This window comes from Grampus griseus, assembly GCF_964374135.1.
Source record: "Grampus griseus genome assembly, chromosome: 12".
NCBI lineage: Eukaryota > Metazoa > Chordata > Mammalia > Artiodactyla > Delphinidae > Grampus > Grampus griseus.
In genome coordinates this window covers 34426520-34453220 of record NC_139006.1, presented here as the reverse complement: position 1 = coordinate 34453220, position 26701 = coordinate 34426520, and the positions used below count along the sequence as shown (strand labels likewise).

General features: G+C 39.7%; 1 protein-coding gene across 1 annotated transcript in view; it reads right to left on the bottom strand.

The window, feature by feature from the left end:
• The window catches only part of MYOM1 (myomesin 1), a 145761-nt gene extending 135874 nt beyond the window's left edge, over nt 1-9887 (bottom strand). The window contains exons 1-2 of the mRNA XM_082667401.1: nt 9713-9887; nt 4259-4583 (exon numbers count right to left, since the gene is read on the bottom strand). Coding sequence (XP_082523527.1) covers nt 4259-4560 — 302 coding nt within the window. The 5' untranslated portion in view covers nt 4561-4583; nt 9713-9887. The remainder of the gene's footprint in view (nt 1-4258; nt 4584-9712) is intronic.
• Nucleotides 9888-26701: the final 16814 nt, after the last annotated feature.

The following is a 26701-nucleotide window of genomic DNA, read 5'->3' as shown; positions in this document are numbered from 1 at the left end:
GTGGTGGCTTCTCTTGATGAGGAGCACAGGCTCTAGGCATGCGGGCTTCAGTAGTTGTGGCTCGCGGGCTCAGTGGTTGTGGCTCATGGGCTCTAGAGCACAGGCTCAGTAGTTGTGGCACACGGGCTTAGTTGTTCCGCAGCATGTGGGATCTTCCCAGACTAGGGCTCGAACCCGTGTCCCCTGCATTGGCAGGCAGAGATTCTTAACCACTGCACCACCAGGGGAGTCCCTCCAATTCTCTCATTTTAAAAATGAGGATAATAATTTCTACTTCTCAGAGTTACTGTAAAGTGGTATAGAGAATGCTATGCTGAACGGTATCATATGGGCTGGATTTTAATCTGTTTAGAATCAGACAATCTGATGCCTACCATTACCACAGAGGGTTGAGGGGCCCATCACCCAAGAACTGTGCTGTGTTGTTCTCTGGTTTCTGGAAGTTATTCATTTCTACTTATCAAGTATAACAAAATATTTCTTTTTTACTCCCATCTTACTCAAAAGAAAGGATGGCACCCTGATTTCCATATACCACATTCCCTGTAAACATCTTCCTTATTTCATCCTAATTCCTTAGAAAGGGATCCTCAGGTCACACACTGGGCTGTCTGATATTTATATGCAGACTTTTCAGTGCAGTGGTTGTGACCCTTGTTGAACCACAGAGTTCTCTGAGAATCTGATAAAAGCTAGGGTCTTTCTCAGCAAAAAAAAAAAAAAAAAAAAAAAATTTCATCTGCGCCTAATTTTGCATATAATTTGAGATCATCCAAAACTCTGTTGAAACCTACTCATGGACAGAGGCTAAAAACCCTTGCCTAATGGTTGCGAAGTGGTCATGAGTACCATTTCTCCTTTCATCTCTAATAGTATTTGTGAATTACTAACATAAAACAATAGTCTTGTATCATTTTGTTTTCCTGAATTACTTTCTTTAATTTAGTTTTTTTTTCTCACTGTGACTAAGAACAAAAGCATTTAGAATAAGCCTACCAGAATTTATTTTATAACCCTTGGCTCAGAATGCAATTGGTAAACCAATCTGAGCTAAAAACCACACTGACTCTGAACAAGCCATTGTTCTTAAGTCTTAACTGAGGTCAGCCAAGTCCTGAGCACGTATAAGTCTCCATAGTTTCCACTTTACTACTGGACATCTAACTACAAAGCAGAGGCTAAAAATAGATCAAGCCTAGTGTTCATATACACTCCACAGAATTGCATTTCCAACCCCACATGAGTTTTAATTAACAACACTCTTCACAACCAAAGAGAGACTTCATTTAGCAGGGAAAAGTTGATCCACTTTGAAAAAGTTAAAATACAACCTGAAGGAATTATGAAGATTTTGAAATGTTCAAAGAATATCATTTGCTCCTGTTAGCTCTGGGTCTAAAATAAGAAAAACTAAAATACCCCTGGGATTAGGTTAGCTTTCTTTTCTTTTACATTGCATTACACAAAGGAGAAAATATTGACATCCTCTTCCCTTTCTTGTTTCTAGGTCTACATTTCTACTAAGTGGAGTTGTTCAAACATAGCAAGCCATTAATAAATACCTAATTACCTACATAAATACTTATAGAGCAAGAAGGAAGATGTGAGGTCGAGTATAGATAAATAATTAAAGTTCTACTGCCTACAGAAAGTTTATTATCTGAGGCTCTTTATAGTTAAAATGGCTGTCTTCCAAAGATAATATAGAGCAAATGTTTTCTGGATAAAATATAAAGATTCTCAAATTTTCAATTACTAATGTTAGATATAATTTATCAGATTGTAAATAAATATGAATATTGCTTCTGTGGTTAAAAAAAGAATTTGTATAAAATTAAAATAATTTTAACAAAATTTAGCAATAGAGTTTAAGAAGTAAAACTCTTTGAATTACAGATTCATAAAACTCTGTAGCCTCTACAGCATTGGGGGAATGAAATAAGTACACAAGGAGTTACCTTAACAACTGTATGGTAATAAAAATACCCATTTTCTACATTTTCTATAGACTTGGCACAGACAGACCAGGAAAATGGATATTTAAAACATAATCCTCTCTATTACAGGACAGCTGTTTCCTAAATGAGGTTCTTAAACACATGTATGGGACATTCTTCAGGAGAACGCAATGATACTGTCACATAGCATGGTGCTCGTTCCTATTTCCTTTGGAAGGCAGGTATTTGAAACAAGAGCTAAAAGAAGTGAGTTCACCTCCTCACTGACAATATTTCCATATGTGCAGCTAATCTCAGGTCTTTATGAATATCCCCTGGCACACATGACCCATGAAAGTGAGATTGCAAAACAATCCTGTTCCATTTTAAATGGAATTTCAGAACGTTGCCATCACACATTCCAGGTAAACTCCAGAGACTCTGGTACTGAACATGCAGAAGCTCCCAGGAGGTCAATGTCAGTGCCCAGGAATCACAGCCGTGGATCAGGTACTGCTTAAACCCACAGGGATTCAGGCGTTTCTGCCTTCAGAAACTGTCCTTACATACAAGCCACCATATTATTTCCTCAGTAACTTTTTTAATTCCCAGAAATAAACACCTTCTCCAGTTGCCCTAACAGATATTTTGTGGACTTAAATTTTGTAAGACAAAATTATATCTGTTTAGGACAAATAATGCAACCTACGCCAGATGGAGGAGGTTTGAGCCAGCAGGTGATTACTGATCACATAGCCCAGGAATTTTTATGTTTTGAAGTTCAGCAATTCTTTCTGTGGACTATAGATAGATGTTTAATAAAATCACATGAATCTTGCAAGTGTGTTTTAATCCCCATGACACATTTTGCTCTGGATATGGAGAAAATAAAAATTGGCTTGGACTGAGAAATTATCTGCCCAGCATTTATCAGGCTGGAACAACAAACACAGAGAAACCAAGCTCAAGGTTCACAGGAAATGTGTCTCCCGGGGACACTGCTGCAGTAGAGGGTTGTGATAACTCCCTCTTTGAGTGACTACAGGCTCACCGAGAAACTTTCTTCTCTAATATCAAACATTATCAGTAGGCTTGCTGTTTGAAATTTTATCAGGAAGAATGAGGTATTGCCTTCTTGTGTGGAGGAGTTGCTGTTGACAGAGAAGCAGCCTCAGTTCCCAGCCCAGGTGCTGAGCTCCACATAAAAGGTTTCTAGATACAACAGTCCTCATTTATCTCAACTTGACTGTTTCCAAAGCAGCAGGACACTGGATTCATTTTTCAGACCAGACCTACATCTAAGCTCCATGCTTCCTAGAATCCTACTGAAACTCTCTTTTCCTCTGGTGTGTGGTCTCCCTCATGGCAATGGGTTAAATCTAATTTTGTCAGAGTACCAGTTTGCTCCTGGTATTCTTAGGCTGACTGAGATAGGGCCATGTTTTTATAAAATGCCCTGGCTAAAGAAAATATTTGCTGCTTGAATAATAACTCGGAATTTTAACCTTGGCTTTCATATATTGAAAGACTAGAACACATCTCTGCTGTAGTTTGGGATCCTGTGGTCTGTGAATTTCAAATTCTATTCTCATCTATGACTTCCCTGGTGGCACAGTGGTTAAGAATCCACCTGCCAATGCAGGGGACAGAGGTTTGATCCCTGGTCAGGGAGGATCCCACATGCCACGGAGCAACTAAGCCCGTGAGCCACAGCTACTGAAGCCTGCACACTTAGAGCCCGTGCTCTGAAACAAGAGAAGCCACCACAATGAGAAGCCTGTGCACCACAGCGAAGAGTAGCCCCTGCTTGCTGCAGCTAGAGAAAGCCTGTGCGCAGCAATGAAGACCCAACACAGCCAAAAATAAATAAATAAAATAAAATAATTAAAAATAAATAAATAAAATTGGAAGTTAAGACTCTGCATGAGCATTTCTTTAAAAAAAAAAATTTCTATTCTCATCTAAGTTGAAATGTTCTCAGGACGAGGAAACCTGCTGTGAGTATTGAAATGAGGTTTCCTGGCTCTGCTGCTGCTGAATATTGAACACGACTTGTGGCAAAACATCTCTGCTTCTAGCAATATCGCAGATGGCAATTCAAGCAAGACATCCCAGGGTGGCTGTGAAGCTTTTTGTGAAACTCAGAGAAGGAAGGTAAAGGGAAATCGTAGATATAAGTCCCAGGCCTCCCAAAACATAGCCTTGCTCCATACCTGGTTTAAAGGTAGGGCTGCCAGTAAGAAGATAAGAAAATGTGACATGGGGAAGTTATTCAGAGAACGTGGCTTTGCCCTAAATTCGTAAGGCTGCTTTGGACATACCCATGGGAGTAGCCATAGTCGTAGGCTGAGGCAGCCTTCTGACTGACTGCAGATGAGAGGGCAAACTCGGAGGCCCGGGAAGCCTGCTGCTGGTAGGACGCGGCGGACGCCTGGCTGAAGGCCTCGGACTTCTGGCGGTGGGCAGCGGAGGAGCGGCTGCTGTAGGCAGTGGAGCCGTGGGTGTAGATGGCCGAGCTTTTCTTCTCCTGCTGGTACTGGCTCATGGTGGTGCGAAGGTTTTTGTTGTGGTAGCTGCGATCATAGTGCTCGTGAAGTTTCTGATAAAAAGGCAGAGACATCATGTGCCCCCAGGGAACCAGGCAATCTACAAGAAAGCAAGAGTTTGGGGGTGAACTATTAAGGAACAAACCCAACAGAACAAGTCATCTAAACCAACATGTAAAAATTAATACTCTTTTATCTGTTCCAAAGAGTAAGTGGAAACTGATGTGAAGGTTAGTTTAGCTGGTTACTCAATAAATTCCTTGCTTCATAGCCCAGATGTACCCCCTCCTATCATTGTACCGTCTTCTCCTTTTTTTAAATACCTAGGAGATCTTTACAAAGTTTCCCTATTGTGCTTTTTCCTTAGACCTTTCATAGCATATATTTCTAATTTTTTGGCATTTCATTCTGACAGGGGCTTCATCTGAGAGAATATGTAATGATGGAGAGTCTGCGTCCAGCCAACGTGGTTTTCATTCAACAAATAATAACTGAGAACCTATTTTGAGCCTGGTACTATTCCAGCACAGGAAATACAGAGATGAACAAAACAAACAAAATCCCTGCTCTGATAACCCTATATACAACCTTATGATCTATTGCAAGAGACAGACAAATAGAGAAAATAAAGTGTAAAGTATATTAGAACCTGCTAAATGCTATAGAGAAAAATAAAACAGGAAAGTGGGATGGGATGCAATTTAAACAGCATCATTAGGGATGATGATGATGACTGAGCATGAAAGTGACATCTGAGCATGAGAATATCTGGGGGGAAGTATTCTGGTTGGAAGACCATTGCAAAGGCACTGGGGTGTGAGCCTGCCTGTTGTACTCCAGGAATGGCAAATAGGCCAGTGAGGCTGCATGGAGTGAGGGAGGTGCAGGGAGAGGTATAGAAGATGATGTCAGAGAGGTGGAGGGTGGGGAGGGCAGATAGTGTAGTGTCCTACAGGTGACTGTAAGGACTTTGAATTCTATTCTGAAAGGGCTAAGGAGTCACTGGAATGTTCTGAGCTGAGAATCACTCTTGCTGAGTTTGAGAATAGACTGTTGAGAGACAAGAGTGAAAGCCAGGAGACCAATTAGAAGGCTGTTATGGGCTGAGTTGTATCCCCCCCCCCAAATTCATATATAGATGTCCTAACCTTCAGTACTTCAGAATGTGACTGTATTTGGAGATAAGATCTTTACAGAAGAAGTGAGGTTAAACTGAGGTCATTAGGACAGATTCTAATCCAATATGACATGATTGGCATCCCTATAAGGAGAGGAAATTAGGACACAGATATGTACATATACAGAGGGAAGACTGTGTGAAGACACAAGAAGATGACCATCTACAAGCCAGGAGAGAGGCCTCAGAAAAACCAGCCCAGCTGACACCTTGATCTCAGATTTCTAATCTCCAGAATCATGAGAAGATAAGTTTCTGTTGTTTAAGCCACCCAGTCTATGGTACTTCGTTATGGCAGCCCTAGCAAATTAATATAAAGGCCACTGCAATAGTCCAGGCTAGAGATTATAGTGGTAGCAGTGGAAGTGTGAGAAGTGATCAGACTCTGCATGCTTTGCAGGCAGAAGCAATAGCATTTGTTGAAAGTTCTGGATTAGGGTGTGAAAGAAAGAGAGGAATGAGAGATGGCTCCAAGGATTTTGCTTGAGTAATTGGAAGACTAAAACTGCTATTAACTGAGACGAGCCAGGAGTGTAAGAAAAGAGCAGTTCAGAATGGAAGAACAGGAGACTGGTTTGAGACATTCTACATTTGAGATACCTGCTAGACACCCAAGTGGAGAGATTAAGTGATTAATCTTAAACTTAATTAAGAGATTAAGTTGGATATTTGACTCTGGAATACAGGGTAAAGGTTCAGGATGGAGACCTACATTTGGGACTCACCAGCATTTAGATGCTATTCAATGCTGAAAAGAAAATAGATGAGAATGAAAGTCCTAGGACTGAACCCTGGAGGATGCTTATATTGTCATATAACAAGCTCTCTCGAATTTCACAAATACTTCAAAAAGGTATAGTGTCAAGGCAGAAAAATTCCATTAAGAATATGAAGGCTTCTAGTCTTCCTACATAAGGCAGCAAGAAAGTCAATCATCAGTGTAGCAGTTTGCATTGTGAACATGACCTAACAGTCCTACTGAAAGTCAAAAATAGGTTTGCTTAGTATAGAGAGGGGAAACTTCAGACTGCATTATCTTTCTTGAAAAATCTGTCCACTGACAGAAGCGTATCAGCCATATTGACAACCCTGGATGAAGTAGTGGTTTTATGGAAGCCCTCTCTTACATTTTTTTTTAATTAATTAATTTATTTATTTTTGGCTGCATTGGATCTTCGGTGCGGTGCGCAGGCTTCTCATCGAGGCAGCTTCTCTTGCTGCAGAGCACTGGCTCTGCAGCAAGAGAACTGGCTTTAGGTGCGCAGGCTTCCCTGTGCCACCAGGGAAGCCCCCCTCTTCCATTTTCAATGCTTTTGTGCATGTCCTAAATTTTTTACAAGTGAAATTAGTTGTAATAAATTTTTCAAATCTTTTAAAAAAATTCTAAATGAGGACTGAATCCTTCTAAACTTGCCACATTTTCTGTCAAGTTTAAATCTACTTTTTAGGACTTCCCTGGTGGCACAGTGGTTAAGAATCCGCCTGCCAATGCAGGGGACACGGGGTCTATCCCTGGTCCAGGAAGATCCCACATGCCACACAGCAACTAAGCCCGTGTGCCACAACTACTGAGCCTGTGCTCTAGAGCCCCTGAGACGCAACTACTGAGCCCACGTGCCATAACTACTGAAGCCTGTGTGCCTAGAACCAGTGCTCTGCAGCAAGAGAAGCCACAGCAATGAGAAGTCCGTGCACCACGACAAAGAGTAGCCTCTGCTTGATGCAACTAGAGAAAGCTCGCGCACAGCAACGAAGACGCAATGCAGCCAAAAATAAATTCAAAAAATAAATCTACTTTTTAGAAAGCCTTTTAAAGTACAAGACAAGCTTGCTCTTCAATTCAGTTCCATTAAAAACAATGAGATAAATATAAAAACAGTTTCTAAGATGAACTGAAAAGCTGTTTCCCTTTTATTATTACTTTATGTTTTCTTGTCATTAGTCCTGCAGATTTCCAGGCCAAACCTCAGACTTGATAAATGAGGATCTTTGGTGAGAGCGGGAGCAGGAGACTGAATTCTACACAATTTCTCAAAGTGTTTCCGATGTACACTGAAGTTTGAGAAATGCTTGCCTTAGAAGATAGGAGTGATTTTAAGGACAGGTAGAGAATAATATTTCAATGGATTTTAAATGACTAGTGTGGAGAAGTTTTCAATTTTTTGTGTTTTTATTTCAACACCTAATAAGAATTTTCACCTCTTAAAAATTTTTTTTTAAAAATCTACTTTTTTTTAACATCTTTATTGGAGTATAATTGCTTTACAATGGTGTACTTGTTGCTGCTGTATCACAAAGTGAATCAGCTTATACATATACATATATCCCCATATCTCCTCCCTCTTGTGTCTCCCTCCCACCCTCCCTATCCCACCCCTCTAGGTGGTCACAGAGCACTGAGCTGATCTCCCTGTGCTATGCGGCTGCTTCCCACTAGCTATCTATTTTACATTTGGTAGTGTATATAAGTCCATGCCACTCTCTCACTTTGTCCCAGCTTACCCTTCCCCCTCCCCATGTCCTCAAGTCCATTCTCTATGTCTGCATCTTTATTCCTGTCCTGCCCCTAGGTTCTTCAGAACCATTTTTTTAAATCTTTTTATTTAAACTAAAGAGTCAGCATGTATTCCCTAGAGAAGAAAATCCAGCAAACTTCATTCCAGAAATATTTATGTTAGGACTCATGGAAGATATCAGTCTACATGCCATTTCTCAAGAGGAAGAAAATAGCTACCAGCAAGCAACTTTGCTTCAACCCTTAAATAGATTGCTATTTTCTGTTCTAAAATATACAGGATGATGATCAGGTGTAATGAATTATTATTAGACACATTTTTATAAAACAAAAGGGTTGAATATATAAATATAGAAGTATATGATCAGGCATTTATAAAGATGTTTGATAAGCTTCTGTACTGATACATACTACACTGCAACACAGCACATGTTATTTGAATGAGGTCCAAATAAATAGTGAATGACCTTCCTGTGTATTATGTTATAAGCTAAATTCAGAACCCAAATAACTTGAAATGCTGTTATTTTCACAAAATAAAATCTTTAAATGTCTTGCCTCAATTCTATTTTCCATTCGCTTTATTTCTATTTTCCCCAAATACGTTTATTTTTAATAATACTTAATATTCCAAGCACAGAGATAATATATTACAAGTAAACAGGCTTTGGCCTTATGTCAACTCAGCTGGTTGTCATAGCTCTGACCTCTGGAACAAAGGTACAACTACCTTCTCCTCATCAAGTAAGTGAGGATTATCCCCAACACATGACAGCTAGAGTGTATTGGGAGGAAAGATGGTTTGGTTGTCTTCCATTCCTTTAAGACCTGTGTTTTTTCCTGAAAATAATTTGGGAATTTAGGAAGAGACAGTAACTCCATAGTTGTAACTGTGACATGATACTTTGTACAGGCATTAGAGGCTGAAAGCTGATAAAAATTCTTCACAGAAAATATTAACTTTAGGATCATGATGTGGGGCTCTTTGTTGCCTCTGAAATATTGCTTAACCATTTTCCGATTAGAAATACCCAATGTACCCTTACATTCATCCACGTGGCACTGTCAGAGCAAAATCACTGAATTAGAGACTAGTGACTTCAGAGCTAGTTTACTCCTTTTGATCTAATATGTAATCAGGGAGTATTGTAGGCGTATGGAGGATAGAAAACACATGATTTCCTGTTACCTCACCCATTCCAGGTTTCAACCAAACCACTGAACTGTAACTTGGAAAGAGTACTTGACTCACGCTTACAGTTCTATCTGAGACAGCTATTATCTTTTTATAGTTCCAGAAACAGTAGCTTAATTTTAAAAGAATCCACTGATCTGAGAGAAGAGCTGTGCCAGCACAAACTGGCACCCTGCCGCTCGTTTTCCTTCCCCGGAGCTCCACTTTCCTATTTCTCTGCTATTCTGACATCTCTCTGAGAAAACTGCTGAGCTCAGAAGATAGAAAGAAACCACACACACTGCAGTGCTGTTGAGCACATAAAATATCAAGTGCATTCTTCTGCCTCAAGGTCACACTTACCAGTTTCCAAAGGAGTGATGGTGGTGGAAATGTTCCGACGTGACTGTGGAGCTGGATGAGAGAATGAAAAACCCACGCAGGTTGAATCCAAGAAAATGTTAAGAAGCAGGGCTAAAGACAGGACCCTGGGGGCCAGTTCAAAAATAATGCATGTGGTCAGGCTGTAGAATGTCAGAGCCACACAGCCAGCCTTTTATGGCCAAGAGGGCAGATAAATATAGCACCAAATGGGGAGGGTAGTCCTAAACCAAGAGGAAGAAGGAGGCCCTGGCAGGTAGCTGCCTCAGTAATTAATTACATTAATGCCAGTCAATGGCTCTGGCCTGATTAAACCAAATGTAGGATTTTTATTTGGCTATAAGAGCTATTTTCAATATAATTTTATCACAGGATATTTAAAAGCATAATGGAAAGAGTGGTTTGTGTTGAGAGCTAAAAATAGGTGCAGTAATCTGATTCCCAAAATGGACTTCATGGAATTTTAATGCCAAGATATGATTCTGGATGCGCTGTTCATAACCCATGTACAATACATTTAAAAGACACAAGGTGAAAAAAGAACATGAGGCTAACTAGAGACAAGCAAGTAAGAAATGGGTCACACATGGTGGAAATTTTGGCTTGATGATCACCATTTCTCTCATTTCAGGAAAATTTACAAAGTAGGTTATAGCTTCAAGTTTGAATCTTTGATTCCCTATTCATTAACTAAAGCCTTTACGAAGCAACAGGTTTTATCTTTCCTAAAGTCAGAGTAGGGTCAGTCTATCTAACAAGAGATTCTCTTTCTTTGTTTTTAGAATATGTCACAAATTCAGAGGTGGTGTAACCTGGTGGCAAGAGCCTGCACTTTGGACTCAGACCAGACCTTGATTCTAGGCCACCGATGGCATTTAATAGCCAGGTAACTCTAAGCAGAGTATTTCTCCTTAAGTTTCATTTTCTTTCTCTATAAAATGGGGACAATAATATCCAAATTAGGGGACTGCTATGGAGATCAATGTGATAATGCAGAGAAAGCACTTAACCTAGTGATTGCCACAAATGAAGACTCAGTAAATGTCAACTATTGTTACCAATAGTAATAACTTAAAGGCTCATTGTTTAGATTATATGTAAGGAGAAGGTTATGTCCTGATGTGATATTACATCGACTAAATACAGATCCACTTGTATCTACCAAAATATTGAACAGATCCAATATCGTAGCCTACTTTATAATTCCTTTCTTGATGATAACTACAGTTAAGACTGTTGAGAATCTATCAAGTGCCAGACACTCTGATAGGCACTTTGTACACATTATCTCATTTAATTCTCATATTGCCTTCTATCGCTGAGGAAACTGAGGCTTCGAGAGGTGAAGTCATTTACCAAAGAGCACACAGCTAGGAAATGACATAAATGCAATTCATTCAGAGATATTTGGATTCCAAAGCCCATGCACTTTTTGTCATGGATTGCCTTATCCTCCCTCCAATGATACTTTGTCTATAAAAAACTAGATATTTTCAAATGGTCTTTCAAGTGCATTACAGGTCCCCACTCATAACTTAGGGTCAGCTTTTGAGCTACCCAATCAATGTATGTAAAAGAATGTATTCCACTTAGTACTGATCAAATTCAACCCAGCATTTGTTTATCTAAATGCACCTCTAGTCAGTGTGCATACGTACATTTTTGCTGTCAGGAATCCATAGGAGAATTTTCCAAGCTTTACGTTCCCAAGTACCCATTTGTTCTCTAAACATCCAATACAGAATGGCAGTGGTTCTTCCGAGTTTTATCCATCAGCCATTGGAATGGTTCCCAGTGAGTCATTTCTCTAGAGAGCATGGTAAGTTGCTTCAAATCTCCTTGAAATAGAAAGAGGAAAAATAAGCAAAAATAAGAGATATAAATCATCATAATACGAGCTAATAGTTAATAAGCATTTGCTATATGCCAAGTATTAATAATGACCATGATACACACATAAAAACATTTCATGGATTACGAAATTAATTTAAGATTTAGAGAGATTAATATTCTTAAAGTCACACAACTAGAATGTGACAGAAAATTCAAACCTGGATCTGTTCTACACAGAGCCCAGCCTCCTTTATATCATACTGTACTGCCTTATAACCATTTAACTCTGTGTGTGTGTGTGTGTGTGTGCAGATAGATACATACATACATAGATAGTCAGATAGATAGATAGAGTGTGCCATATGCCAATAATGTCCACTAGAAGTAAGAACTCTTACCAAAAAAGAGTCTTAGTTATATTTCCCATGTAACAGACAACTATTAGGTCAAGATTTACTGGCTACAAATATCAACACATTAAAATATTTACTGAACTTTGATCCCCGTTAAGAACGCAAAATGAGAGAAGTCCACACACATTTGTGGAAAAACTAAAATATCATTTATTCATTGATGCTCAGGATCCCAGTGAAAGCCAAACAGTCTATTTCAAACAACTGTACAGTAAGATTCGGCAAAAGAAGTAGAAGCTAGACCCAAGCAAGTCTCCTAAGTGATCTTTCTGCTGTAGCATCATCTGGATTCAGCCTTTTCTAACAACATATTTATCCAAAATATAAATATCCAGATAATAAACTACCTACTGTGTTGTACTGCATAATAAAACTAAAGATGAAAAAATTAGTTGGGCTTTGACAAATCAATAATTGTGATTTAATCAAATTGCCTTATAGATGTATAATCAATTAATCTGACTTAATCATGATGCCCTTACACATGTGTAATTATTCTGAAAACTTAATGGAATGCTAATCTACTGTTAATTTCAAATTTCCCAGAAAACCACCTAATGCAAAATACTTTTTAAAAAGTGTATAACTATATAAGTCTGGAAATTTAAAAAATATTTGCTTCCAGAATTACAATTACTTTTTTTCATTTATTTATATATTTTTGGCTGTGTTGGGTCTTCGTTTCTGTGCGAGGGCTTTCTCTAGTTGCAGCAAGCAGGGGCCACTCTTCATCGCGGTGTGCGGGCCTCTCACTATCGCGGCCTCTCTTGCTGCGGAGCACAGGCTCCAGACGCGCAATCTCAGTAGTTGCGGCGCACGGGCTTCTTTGCTCCGCAGCATGTGGGATCTTCCCAGACCAGGGCTCAAACCCGTGTCCCCCTGCATTGGCAGGCAGATTCTCAACCACTGCGCCACCAGGGAAGCCCAAGAATTACAATTAGTTTTTTCAGAAAGCAATTTTAAAGTAGATACATCTTCTCTTCATACTAACTGTAAGGGTATTAATATTTTTATGTGTGAAATGATGAGCTTAACTAACTGTAGTGTATGCTAAAAGCCAAAATAAATGTATAAATTATATTTAGCCACCTAACAATTTTTTGTTTTACGGAAGTGGAAACAGTAGCAAATCATTTTTCTATACATGAGGGAATAAACAAAGATATATTCTTTAGAAATAAGGTAAACCAAAGCAAACAAAAACTAAATTCCAACTCAAATCAAGAAAGTTTAAGTTGCTGGGGAGTTTAGTTAACAAATAAAACCCATGTATCAATAATACAGAAAAAGAAAGACCCGTATTTAGTCAGTTTAATTCATAAAGCATTTATTGAAAACCCACTAATGTGTCAGGCCCTGTGTTAAGCCCTAGGGTCCAGTGGTGACTCACTCACGTCCTCAAAGTAGCCACTGTGTAGTTGGGTAGACAAAGATTACTTAAGAATAACTGTGGTACAGGGCTTCCCTGGTGGCACAGTGTTTAAGAATCCACCTGCCAATGCAGGCAACACGGGTTCAAGCCCTGGTCTGGGAAGATCCCACATGCCGCAGAGCAACTAAGCCCGCAAACCACAGCTACTGAGCCCGTGTGCCACAACTACTGAAGCCCGTGCGCCTAGAGCCTGTGCTCTGCAACAAGAGAAGCCACCACAATGAGAAGCCTGCGCACTGCAACAAAGAGTAGCCCCCGTTCTCCACAACTAGAGAAAGCCCACGCGCAGCAATGAAGACCCAACGCAACCAAAAATAAATTAAAAAAAAAAAAAGAGTCCTAGCCCCCTCCTCTAGCCCTTTTCAATGATCACCTCTCCCCTCTGCCTCCTTTCCCACCACTCTACTCATAACAAATCTGAGACTCTGGCCCGTCACGCAAGGACTTAACTGATTACATGCTGAAACATCTTTCTGGATAATTTCTAGTATAATAGGGATTTAAATTCATAAAACGACACTCTCAGGAGAGAGCATTTCAGCAGAATTCTTGGAGTAAGGAGGATTTATTTTATTCCCCTCAAAATTGCTCCACATAGGATGTTGCTAATCAGCTTACAAACCAGGCAAGAAAAAACAGCTGCTTTTTGGATTCATAGCACAGTTATTCAGGCTAGAAAACACCTTAGAGATTATCTGGTTGAACTCTCTATTTTATAGATGAGAAAATGGAGCTTCAGAGAGGGGAAATGACTTTTCAAAGTCACTCAATGAACAACAGGACTAGATGCCAAGTGCCAATATATATATACTTATATATTTTTTAATTAGGCAACTCTGAGATAGGAAGGATACAATTAATTTACAACTTAAAAGAGCTCACTGAATAATCTGGCTGAGCTTTGCCTTCTGTTGAAAGCATTTGTATTGGAGAAAATTCTTAGAATTTAGAAATTCTTGACCACAGGGCCCGTGTCAGTCATTTTGCTTCCCTGTACCTAGCATGTGCTTTGCATAATAGGTGAGCAATGAGTGATATATTAGATTTGCTCCTTTAATTCCTATCTTTTAAAGGAGAAGGATTCTTTTGGTTTTGCTTTGTACATATAAAACAACCAGTCACATTCTTTCTTATGTGCTGTGTTCATCATTTCACCTATCATTGTACCACAGTTATTCTTTTTTTTAAAATTAATTTATTTGTCTGTTTTTATTTTTGGCTGTGTTGGGTCTTCATGGTGGTGTGGGCTTCAGTAGTTGTGGCATGCAGGCTCAGTAGTTGTGGCTCACGGGCTCTAGAGCACAGGCTCAGTAGTTGTGGCACACGGGCTTAGTTGCTCCACGGCATGTGGGATCTTCCCAGACCAGGTATCAAACCTGTGTCCCCTGCATTGGAAGGCAGATTCTTATCCACTGCACCACCAGGGAAGCCCGGGACTAGGACTCTTATCAGAAGCCAAATCTCACCTAGTTATTAAATGAACTAGATTTAAACTAGATGAACTAGATCTAGATCTAAAATTAGATCTAGTTCTAATTTTGCCTGTACCCGGGCAATGGCCAAATTAAGCCAATGCAGTCAATGCCTTGCATCAGGACCTACAGGTTGTGAGGGGCCCACGTGTGCTCCCATCCAGGCTAGGGATAGGAGAGAATTGCTGGGGCTGACAGCCGATTCTGAAAAAGGACAATCCTGTGATGTGCAGCACTGGCCGCGGAGCTGGTGGGATAAGTCCCCACCCCCTGCTCAGATCCCTACCTACCACCCTGTCCCCCAGACTAGACTCCAGGCCACCAGGAAGGAGATGCATAATTCCACAGTGGCCTTGGCTTTCTGTAGCATGGTGCACTTGTGGCTGCAGAAATGGAATTAATTTCTGTTCTTTACCAGTTGCTCTATCTCCCTCTCCTCTTCTTTTTTTTTTTTTTTTTTGCGGTACGCGGGCCTCTCACTGTTGTGGCCTCTCCCGTTGCTGAGCACAGGCTCCAGACGCGCATGCTCAGCGGCCATGGCTCACAGGCCCAGCCGCTCTGCGGCATGTAGGATCTTCCCGGACCAGGGCACGAACCCGAGTCCCCTGCATCGGCAGGCGGACTCTCAGCCACTGCGCCACCAGGGACGCCCCCTCTCCTCTTCTTAATTCCCTCCCCCATCACAAGAATCTTCACCTTACTTATCCAAACCCTCTTCCTCTGTTTGTATTTTTTAAATATTTAGTGTCAAGAACTGTGAAGGCATATAATGGATATTATTCAGCCTTAAAAAGGAATGAGATCCTGATTCATGATTACAACATGGATGAGTGTTGAAGACATCATGCTAAACGAAATAAGTCAGACACAAAAGGACAAATATTGTATGATTCCACTTACACGAGGTACCTAGGGTAGTTACATTTATAGAGACAAAGTAGAGTAGTGGTTACCACGGGCTTGGGGAAATGGGAATAAGGAGCTAAGTGTTTAATGGGTAGAGTTTCCATAAGGGATGATGTAAAAGTTGTGGAGATGCATAGTGCTGAGGGTTGCACAGCAATGTAAATGTGTTGAATGCCACTGAACTGTGCACTTAAAAATGGTTAACATGGTAAATTTTGTTATGTAGATTTTATCATACACACAAAAAAACTATGAAGACTAAGCTTTTTTACCCTGCTTACAAGCTAACAAGTTAACCTACAGCTTCATTGATGCTGACAAGACATGGGACTCCTGGGTCAGAGTCAAAGGACTGCTACTCACAGCAATAGCAGAAGCCAAAGCACCAGCATATTCTTCACCAGTGTGACAACCCCACCCGCCCCGTTCCCCCAGGGCAACAGGAAGAGGCCCAGGTGACACCAGCACACACACTGGATTGCATTATGAGAGTGGAACTTTGAGCTTAGGGAACCTGAATATTTTATAAGGAGCAGTAAGCAGGCCTGCTCTTTGCTCCAGAGGCAGCCGTTCTCTTTATTATACTGGAGAGGGGGTGTGCCTGCCTTTGCCCTGGAGGGAGATACCTTCTCTATTTTCAAACATCCCTGAAAAGATAGCCTGGAACAAAGGGAAGCCAGAGGCTTGCTTGCAAGATGTGCAGAAACATGACAGACCCATGGAGAATTGTCTCCCAACAATCAACACAGGTTATTTTTACAAAAACAATAACTTTTTTCTTTTTTTTTTAAAGTGAGAACCAGACTAAAGAGTAACAGACGTGAATCTCCAGTTTCAATTTATTTTTAATTTTTTTTAACAGTTTTATAGAAGAAAAATTTATTGTACATACCATAAAATTCATCCATTTTGAGACTAAAGATCAGTGAATTTTAGTAAATTTATACAGTTGTGCAACCACCACCAAAATCCAGTTTTAAAACACTTCCATCACTGGAAAACTTCCCTCATGCCAGTTTGCAGTCAGCCCTTGGTCACTTCCACAACCCAGGCAACCACTGACCTGATTTCTGTCCCTACAGTTTAGCCTTTTCTGGAAATTTCATACAAATGGAATCATAGAATATGTAGACTTGTGTGTGTTTTTTTTTTAACCTCGCAAGATGTTTCTGAGATTCATCCATGTTGTTGCATGATTCAGCAGATGGCTTCTTTTACTGCTGAGAAGTACTTCACTAAAAGACACACCATGTGTTGCTTATCTGTTCATCAACGAAGCAACTTTGCATTGTGTCCAGTTTGGGGCTAGTATGAATAATGTCACCTTGAATTTTTAAATCTATTTTTCCTTATATAGTTAACCAAAGTTGGTGTAATAGATAACAGAAGTATCAAAACACTGACCAAAAAGTATTGCTATCTAACACTTATATAGTACTTACTATTTGCCAGGTGGTATTAAAAATGCTTTATATGTATTAACTTCTTTATTCCTGACAACAATTTATAAAGTAGATACTATTATTATAATACCTTTTTCATTAATGAGAAAAACTGAGTATAGAGAAGTTCAGTAACTTGTTCCAGGACAAACAGCTAAAATGTGTTAAAGCAAGGATTCAAATTCAGATAACCCATATCCAGAGTTCACATGTTAACCAGTACATAATATTCCCTTATAATTAAAACAAACCAATTCTGACAAAATTCTATAGCTTCCTCACCTCTTTTAATATTGCAGACACCATTTTCATATCTGATGCAGGCACATGTCTCCACGTATTAATTAATTATGTTCTGTGTTCCCTTATTCTCTCTTTCATACCATAAGAGCCCCCTTTCCTCTCCTAGTCTACACTGAAGCAGAAACAAAGATGCAAAAACACAACAAATCACAGTTTCAGACTAGTAGTTTCAGATACAAGCTTACAGAGCTAGCTTTTCCTATCCTGCTCCCTAGATAAGACAGCCTAGAAAAAAGGAGAGGGAAAAGGCAGGGTAGTTACTAGAACAGGAAAGCAAAGATCAAAAGAAGGGCTGGGGTGATCCTCAACCTGGAAGGAAGTGGACCTTTGATGAAAAGAGCAAGGGAGTAGAGAGAAAGACAGGGAATAATTTTCTTCAAAAATGAACTCAACTTCGGAGACACTAAGTGAAGGAAGCCAGTCACAATGGACAAATGCTGTTGTATGATTCCACCTATATAAGGTACTGGGGTCAAATTCAAGGGAGAACAGTAGTTGCCAGAGACTTGGATGGCGGAGTGGAGGAAATGGGGAGTTATTGTTTAATGGCTAGAAAGTTTCAGTTGAGCATGATGAAAAAGTTCTGGAGATGGATGGTGGTGATGGCTGCACAACAATGTGAATGTACTTAATGCCACTGAACTGTGCACTTGAAAATGGTTAAGGTGATAAATTTTATGCTAGGCATATTTCACCATAATTTTAAAAAATGGATTCTTCTGATTCGTCACTGTTCAGCATAGACAGTCCACCATTCAGCAGTCCTGGACACTGATAACCCCATTCCCCTCAACAGAGATGCAATACTTGGCCACCTGGTGGGGGGAGAAGAGCATGATGGGAGACCTGTGCCCCTCCCACGGGGGAACTCAACAGTCCTGGTTGGGACTCTCTCAATGAGGGCAGCAATGGACACAACATTATCACACTTGGTTCTCATCAGTGTGTACACACTATGTTCTACTTTGTCTAACAATTGATGAATGCATTGTACTATTTCACCATAATTTGTTACCTAGTCTCTAGGTGTTGGCCACATGGATATTTCCAGTTATTCACTAAGACTAGAAGTTAGAACCAAGAATTAGGAGCATCTTCATTTTCACCTCAGCTCTTTTACCACATCTATGTGTGTGTTCCCTTCAGAGGCAGCCTTTTAACCCCTCTGGTTCTGTTCTTTCATAGTTCTCCTAATGGAGTGGGATTGGAAGAGTGGTTCTCCATCCTGGCTACACATCAGAATCACCTGAGGAGTTTTTAAACCATCCTCAGGCTCAGGCCATATTCCAGGACAATTAACTCTGAATCTCTGGGCATGGGAGAATGAGTGTTTCTAAAAGCTCCTAAATGATTCTAATATGCAGCCCTAGAGGAAAAATAATCTCCTAGGTCTATTTTGGTTCTAAAATGATGAAATCCTCTGAATTAAAAAGGGAGCTATAAATATTTTATACAAATAAAGTTTTCCTTTCAATTACCTCCTTGGGAAGTATTTCCCCAGAAAGGAACTACAAATTGAAGGAAATGTTTCGTGAGAGTGCTATTTGGAACATTAGGCTAATCTATAATGCCACCTACCAAATATGAATGCACCCTTTCTTCATTGCTCCATCAACATTGGAACGTACAATTTTATTTCAGCAAGTTCAACAGATGTGAAATATATCTCATAGCTATTTTTAAATGCATTTTTAAAATTCATGGTGAGGCCAGATATTTCCTTCAACATAAGCTATTTGGTTTTCCTCTTGTATGAGCTTCTTTTGACCTTTGACATGGAGAGTGATTATTTTTCTTGAGATCATTATTAATCTGTTAATATAATAATAAATAAAAATTTTAAATAAGATAAAATAGCTACCATTAAACCTCCTGTGTACTAGATACTATATCATGCTTTACACATAGTATTTTATTTATTTCTTACAAAAACCCTACAAAGCAGTTATTATCCCCAAGTTATAAATGAGAAAACTAAGTTTCAGAGAATAACATTAGACAAGTTACCCAAGGTCACATAGCCAGCAAATAGTAGAGTTGGGATTTGAACCCAATTCCATCTGGCTTTAGTGCTCCATTCTCTTTCCTGGACAGGAAAGCACTTAATGCCTGCTCTGCTCACAGCATCTGCTGATATTCTGCACCGTGTGATTCCTACTCTATGACCACAGGTGACGGGTCATTTCAAACCCAAAGGTTACTGATGTATATCCTGGCAGCAACCTATGATACATAGCCTGGGCCAAAAAGGTGAGTCAAGCCAATCACATTCCTAGCTTACAAATTTGATTTTGGAAATACTGAGTGTCAATACACTTACTAGAAGGACCAAAAGTCAAAAAAGCCTGAACCAAAAGATGCCAGGGGTATATCTGGGGTCAGAGAAGCCATGGCAAGCTGAAATTATGAGGGACCAGAAACTAAAATTAGCAGCGAAAGGCAGTTGGTAGAGAGAAAACACAGTAGATGCTCTTAAAGAAGCAGCAGGTCACTCAGAGAACAATCATTCGGCCCATGAGAGAGAAACAAGAGTCAATCCCTCAAGTTACTGAATCCAAAAAAAATGGTTCTGAAGAACCTAGGGGCAGGACAGGAATAAAGACGCAGATGAAGAGAATGGACTTGGGGACACAGGGAGGGGGAAGGGTAAGCTGGGACAAAGTGAGAGAGTGGCATGAACATATATACACTACCAAATGTAAAATAGATAGCTAGTGGGAAGCAGCCGCATAGCACAGGGAGATCAGCTCGGTGCTTTGTGACCACCTAGAGGGGTGGGATAGGGAGGGTGGGAGGGAGACGCAAGAGGGAGGAGATGTGGGGATATATGTTTACGTATAGCTGATTCACTTTGTAATACAGCAGAAACTAACACACCATTGTAAAGCAACTGTACTCCAATAAAGATGTTTAAAAAGGATCTAAATAGAGAGAATTACTACAAGAATTAATATAGTAACATAAAAGACTTTATTCATTGTTATCCCCTGCCTTGGACAATAATTTTCATTGGCTTATATATCCAAACAAGAGCTAACCTGTCTGTGGCTAATCTGGTCACCTCAACTACCTATGTCCCAGGAGATTTTTCATTCTGGACCTAGCAGGCCATACAGAAGTTTGATAACATTCATCTGGTTGAGTTTCAACACAGGACTACATTCATCATTTAACCACTTCCTAAATCTCCCTTATTTTTTTCTATACCTTTGCCCCAGAGTTCTTAAATAGGTTTACAGTTTTAACGTAGGTTTACTGCACACACATGACATGTCTGGCACTATGCAAGGTACTGGGAATACAAACAGAAGAAGGTGCTCTTGGGAAGTATGTCTACCTTCTTATCATAGTTCTTTCTTTGTCCAGCAGTAAATAATGAATTGCGTAGCACACAGTAAGACACCAAAGAATACTGACTTTGGGAAAGCCCCTTCAAACTTGACCTCTGGCTCGTCGACCTGTCAGGGATTCCTGGGTAGTGCTGCCAGACCAGTGCTTTAATGCTTTACTGAATCAGCACTTGAGGGACAATGCAAAAGGAGGTGTTCTGTGTTAAATGTTGACATGTTATATGAAATGGAATCTGCCCATAGAAATTACTTTCATTTACCATTATTTCTCCAGGAGAAAGAAGAACTCAGAATCAAAAGTTACAATACACTTACAGATGGCTGGCAAATCAGTTATTTTCCCAAGGCACTAACTTCAGTGGAATTAGGAAGTCTGCACAAGACCTTAGAGTCTCTTTTCCTGGGAAGAACAAAAAAAATAAGTCAACATTTGGGGTAACTATTCGCACTCCAAATTATTAACACAGTCATTCTTATCAATGATTAGCATGTGTCAACAATAAATACTCCTGCCTTTTCTATTCCCCAGCATATGACCTTGGGCAGGTTATTAACCTCTCTAAGCTTCAAGTTCCTCATCTGTAAAATGGAAATGACGGTAACTACCCTGCAGGGCAATGACTGAGAGTTAATAAAACAGGTAGCTGAATGCCTAGCTCTGTAAATATAATAACAATAACAATTCATTAGTTTGTTAAAAGTATACACTGAAAAACTTCTACTTAGCTAGTGTAAAACTAATATAGGATATGTTTACAAGTGAGTTGGAAAGCAAGTCAAACAGACATGAAAAAGCAGAGAACAATCAAAAATGATCTAATATTTTTGAGCGCAATAGGACGTTAAACGTGAGGTTCATGGTATCTCAGAATTTTGGCAGACATCCCAGAGGCTGAGAATATTAGTTGTCAGAATATCTATTCAGGACATGTTCCAAGACTGTGAAATCAATTTTGTGACCCTTAGTTAATGTTCCTCCTCAGGAATTATAAGAGGCAAGATCAGTCTCTAGACCTGAGAGTTTCTAGAGAGACCAGCATCCAGAATTCTTTGGAGAGAGGTGTCAGGATTTTGCTCATCCATTCCACACACATTGTGTAGGGAGTGAGTGATTCTTCTCACAGCACTTTGAATACACCTTCAGCAGGTAACGTTGCTGGAGGAAAGCATACTGCCGGTTTAATTATTGTTCCATGGTAGGCCATTTGTCTTTTCTCTCTGGAAGTTTTTACTATTTTCCTTTACCCTTGATGTTCTGAAGTTTCACTGTGATGTGACTTGGCATAGATTTATTTCTATTTTTCCTGCTTCACATTCAGTGCACTTTCAACGCGAATAAAGATTTTTTGACTCTCTTTCAATACTGGGAAACTCTTAGTCGTTGTCTCTTTTAATACTGTTTCCCATCATTCCCATTTTTATCTTGTTCTGGATTTCCCATTAAATATACAATGGATTGTCAAAATATATCCTCCCTGACTCTTGACAGCTCTTTTATACTTTTATCTTCTTGTCTCTTTGTGCTGTTTTAGTGAATGCCTCTGTGCTGTCTTCTAATCCACTACCTCAAAACGTCCAAAACTGTAACTGTCATTTCCTACCGTCACCATACCCCACACTCCAAACTACTTCTCCCCCATGTTCCTCATTTCAGTGATTGTCAGTGTCATCTGTCAGAAATCCCGATTCTTCCTTCTCCCAGGCTATTCCTCTGAACTATCAGAGCAATTTTAAAATAACACAATTCTGCTCATATTAACCCCATACTTAAGACAGATCAGTGGTATCCTACTGACCTTCAGAAAATGACTTAGAGGCCATTTGGGATACAGTCTCTGCTTACTCCTTTAGCCTCATAGTTCTACCATTTTCCCCTTATATTCTACTTTCCAGCTCTTCATTCAGTCAATATGTATTTTTACTTACTGAGTGCCTGTAATGTGCTAATAATAATCACTGTTCTAGGTCTTGGGGATACTTCAGTAAACAAAGAAGCCTAAAAACCCTGTCTTCATGGAACTTAATAGGGAATATGTTCTGGTTTACATTTTAAAGGATTACTCTTTGGCAGTGTGGAAGTACCACATAGGGGGACGTGGAAGTAAGGAGACAAGTTAGAAGGCTATTGCAAAAATCCAGGCTTGAGAGAGGTTACCTTGCACTAAAATGGTAGTAAAGTTGGTGAGACTAAGTCATATTCCAATATATTTTGAAGGACTTAACCAATAGGTATGTGCTAATAACTGTTCTAGACCCTGGAGATACTTTGACTGAAAGACTGGATGAAGGTCATGAATGAAAAAGCGGTGGCATAGATGAGTCAAAGGTTTTTGACCTGAGCAACTTAAAGGATTGAAATGCCATTAACCAAGCTGGAGAAGACAACAGGAAGCGCAGGTTTTGGAGTCTGAAGGTTTAGATGCCTGGCAGACCTCCTCTTGGAAATGTCAAGTGAACATTTAGATACGTGAGTCTGGAGTGCAGGGCAGAGGTTTTGGCCAGAGATACACACTTGGGAGTGATCAGTGTCTAAGTAGTATTTAAAGCCATGAAAGTAGATAAGATCAGCTAGGGAAGGAGTGTCGACAGAAAAGAAAAGAAAGCCAAGCACTGAGTTCTGGGCTACACTGAGGGATTAGGGAAATTAGGAGGTATTGGCAAAAGACATTGAAGAGTAGCCGTAAGGAAGGAGGAAAACCAGGAGAGTGAGGCATCCTGGAAGCAAAGAAGAAAGTATTTCAAAGGTGAGGGAGTGATCACTCGGGCAATTGGCCATGATGACATGGAGGTCATTGGTGACCTTGATAAGCGCTTGTTCGTGGAGTGGCTGGGAAAATAAGCCTTATTATAGTGAGTTTAACAGAGAACTAGAGCCAGTGAGTATAGGTGACTCTTCTGAGGACTTTTATAAAGGGGAACAAAGAAACAGGACAATAGCTGGAGGAGGAAAGGGCATCAGAAAGAGGGTTTTTTTTGGTGTTTGTTTATACTATAGCAGTTTTCTATTGCTGCTATAACAAATTACCACAAACCTAGTGGTTTAAAACAATACAACTTAATTTTCCTACAGTTGTGTAGATTAGAAGCCCAACTTGGGTCTCACTAGGCTAAAATCAGGCTGTCAGCAAGACTATGTTCCTTTTTAAAGACTCTAGGGGAGAATCTGTTTCCTCGTCTTTTCTAGCTTCTGGAGTTCATCCACATTCCTTGGTTCCTGGCCCCCTTCCTCCATCTTTAAAGCCAGCAATGTTACATCACTCTGAACATTCTTCCATGGTCACATCTCCCTCTGATTGTCATATTCTGCCTCCTTCTTCTACTTTTAAACCCTTGTGATTACACTGTGCCCATCGTGATAACACAGCATAAACTCCCTATTTTAAGGTCAGCTCAATAGCAACCTTAATTTCATTCTTAATTCCTCTGTTATGTAACCTAACATAGTCACAGGTTCTGGAATTAGGATGTGGGGAGCCTGCCATACATGCGATACATTACAGCTTACTTGTTGATGGGAATAACCCAATAAAGAGAGAGAGAACCTGATGACGCTGGGGAGGGCAGAATTGTTGGAGTGACATGAGTGAGCAAAGGGAGGAACTGGTTTTCCATAGGAGCAAGGAGGGTTCCTCTCAATTTAACAAAAGAGGAGTGAGAAGACAACAAATGGGGACAGATGCTGGTTGGTGGGTAAATGTGGGTGGTGTGGGAGCTTGCGGGAGTCATTTTTTTTCTCAGTGACTCAGAAGCAAGGTCATGGACTGAGAGCAAGGATCGGGGGAAGGTGTTGAAGGTGAGAGAAGACAGAGGTTATAAAACTGACATCGAAGAGATTAGGAGCATGAAAGAAATAGAGAAATGTCACGAGTACCTAGGTAGCATCAAGGGCCCACTTGACGTCTGTTGTCATTATTTAAAGTGTGCCCATTCAGCTTGTTTCCTCCAGCCAGGTAGACAAAACATGGGTACATTAATTAGCTAGGTTAGGTTAACTGCTCGACAAACTCCAAATCTCAGTGCCTTAACCAACCAAAGTCGATTTCTCACTAAGAAATGTACATGGACTATCTCACCTAATCCATACAATGGTTGAATAACATGAATACCATTATTATGCTCTTTTCCAGATGAAGAAACTAAAGAGTTAATTGTAGCAAGCCTAAATCATAATTTTTGTTTTAGGTATTAGTTTAATTTGGGGGTATTTTTTAAAAAATTTTTCCCTCATAAGATTAATTCAGAAAATGTAATTTGGTCACTATACTCATTCATTAACAAAATATTATTAGAATCAACTATGTTAGGCTATGTATTTCAAATTATGAACCATAATATTATATTAGGAATCTTTGTCTTTTAGTAGTTGGAGCAGCATTTCTTCAGTTAATTACCAGAGCCCAGTAACTTATTTTCTAGGTAATTCTTATTTCTTATTTTGGTTTGGTTTATTCATATTCTCTCTTCTTGTATCTTGTTTAGTATTTTAATTTTCCTAAGCATTTATCTATCTTATTTTTTCAGATTTACTAGTATGGAAGTAATAACTTTCCTCAAATATTCTTAATTCAACTTCACATTATTTTTCTAATATCATTCCCGAATTTAGAAATAATTGTGATTTTTTTTTTAAATGCAATTCTTTATGTAGAATTTTCTATACCCTTTTAATATACTACTTGTAGTTTTGGCGCTTTTAAGCTATTAACTTTCAAGTAAATACAGATTAACTCAAACACCTTTACTTCATTTAAAAGAAAGAAGCTCCTCCTACTGTTTTACTGAATTAATGCTAATTGTTACATTCTATTTCATGTACAGAGAATTAGAATTCCACTTATGTAGGTAAAACCAGAACGTAAGCCACGTCTCTTAACATTCAAAAACTTCTTACACGCAATAAAAATTGCAAGTGATCATTACAAAATTATTGACTTAGGTAGTAAACACCAAGGGTCAATTCAGCTATGCTTCTTTGTTGTTTGGGTATGGAGTTCCCCTCCTTGGACCAAAGAAGAGAGCGCAGCATAGTAAAATTAAATGTGGGCTTTGGGTCAGGACACTTACTAGCTATGTGCCCTTGAACAAGTAACCAGTTACTGAATATTTATTGGCACCCATGGATAATTAGGCCCTTTATTAGGAGTTAGGGATTCGTGAACAAGAAACACTGGCCTCTGCCCTTCTATCTTACCCCTGGACAAGCAGAGACATGAGTTATAACCCTGGTTCTTTTATTGTCTTTTGGTAACATGTGCAAGTCACTAAAGTATTTAAGCCTCGGTTTCCTAATCTGTGAAACAGAGGTGATAATACTTACCTCACGGGGTCATTGTAAGAATTAAATGATAAAAATGCTTATGTACTAATTAAATGCTTATGTACTAATAAAAATGCTTATGGAGCTTCCCTGGTGGCGCAGTGGTTGAGAGTCCGCCTGCCGATGCAGGGGACGCGGGTTCATGCCCCGGTCCGGGAGGATCCCACATGCGGCAGAGCGGCTGGGCCCGTGAGCCATGGCCGCTGAGCCTGCGCATCCGGAGCCTGTGCTCCGCAACAGGAGAGGCCACAACAGTGAGAGGCCCACGTACCTCAAAAAAAAAAAAAAAAAAAAAAAAAGCTTATGTACTAATTAAATGATAAAAATGCTTATGTACTAATACCTAGTACATAAGAGGTATATAGTAACTGTGTGTTCCTTTTCTTTCTCTCTGTGCTTTTTTCTTTCTTTAGAGCTGATCTCGGGGTGGGGGGGGCGTGGAAAAGAGCCTTACCTTGAGGCAGGAGCAATAGTGCCCTTTCAGTGTAATTACAGCACCCCCA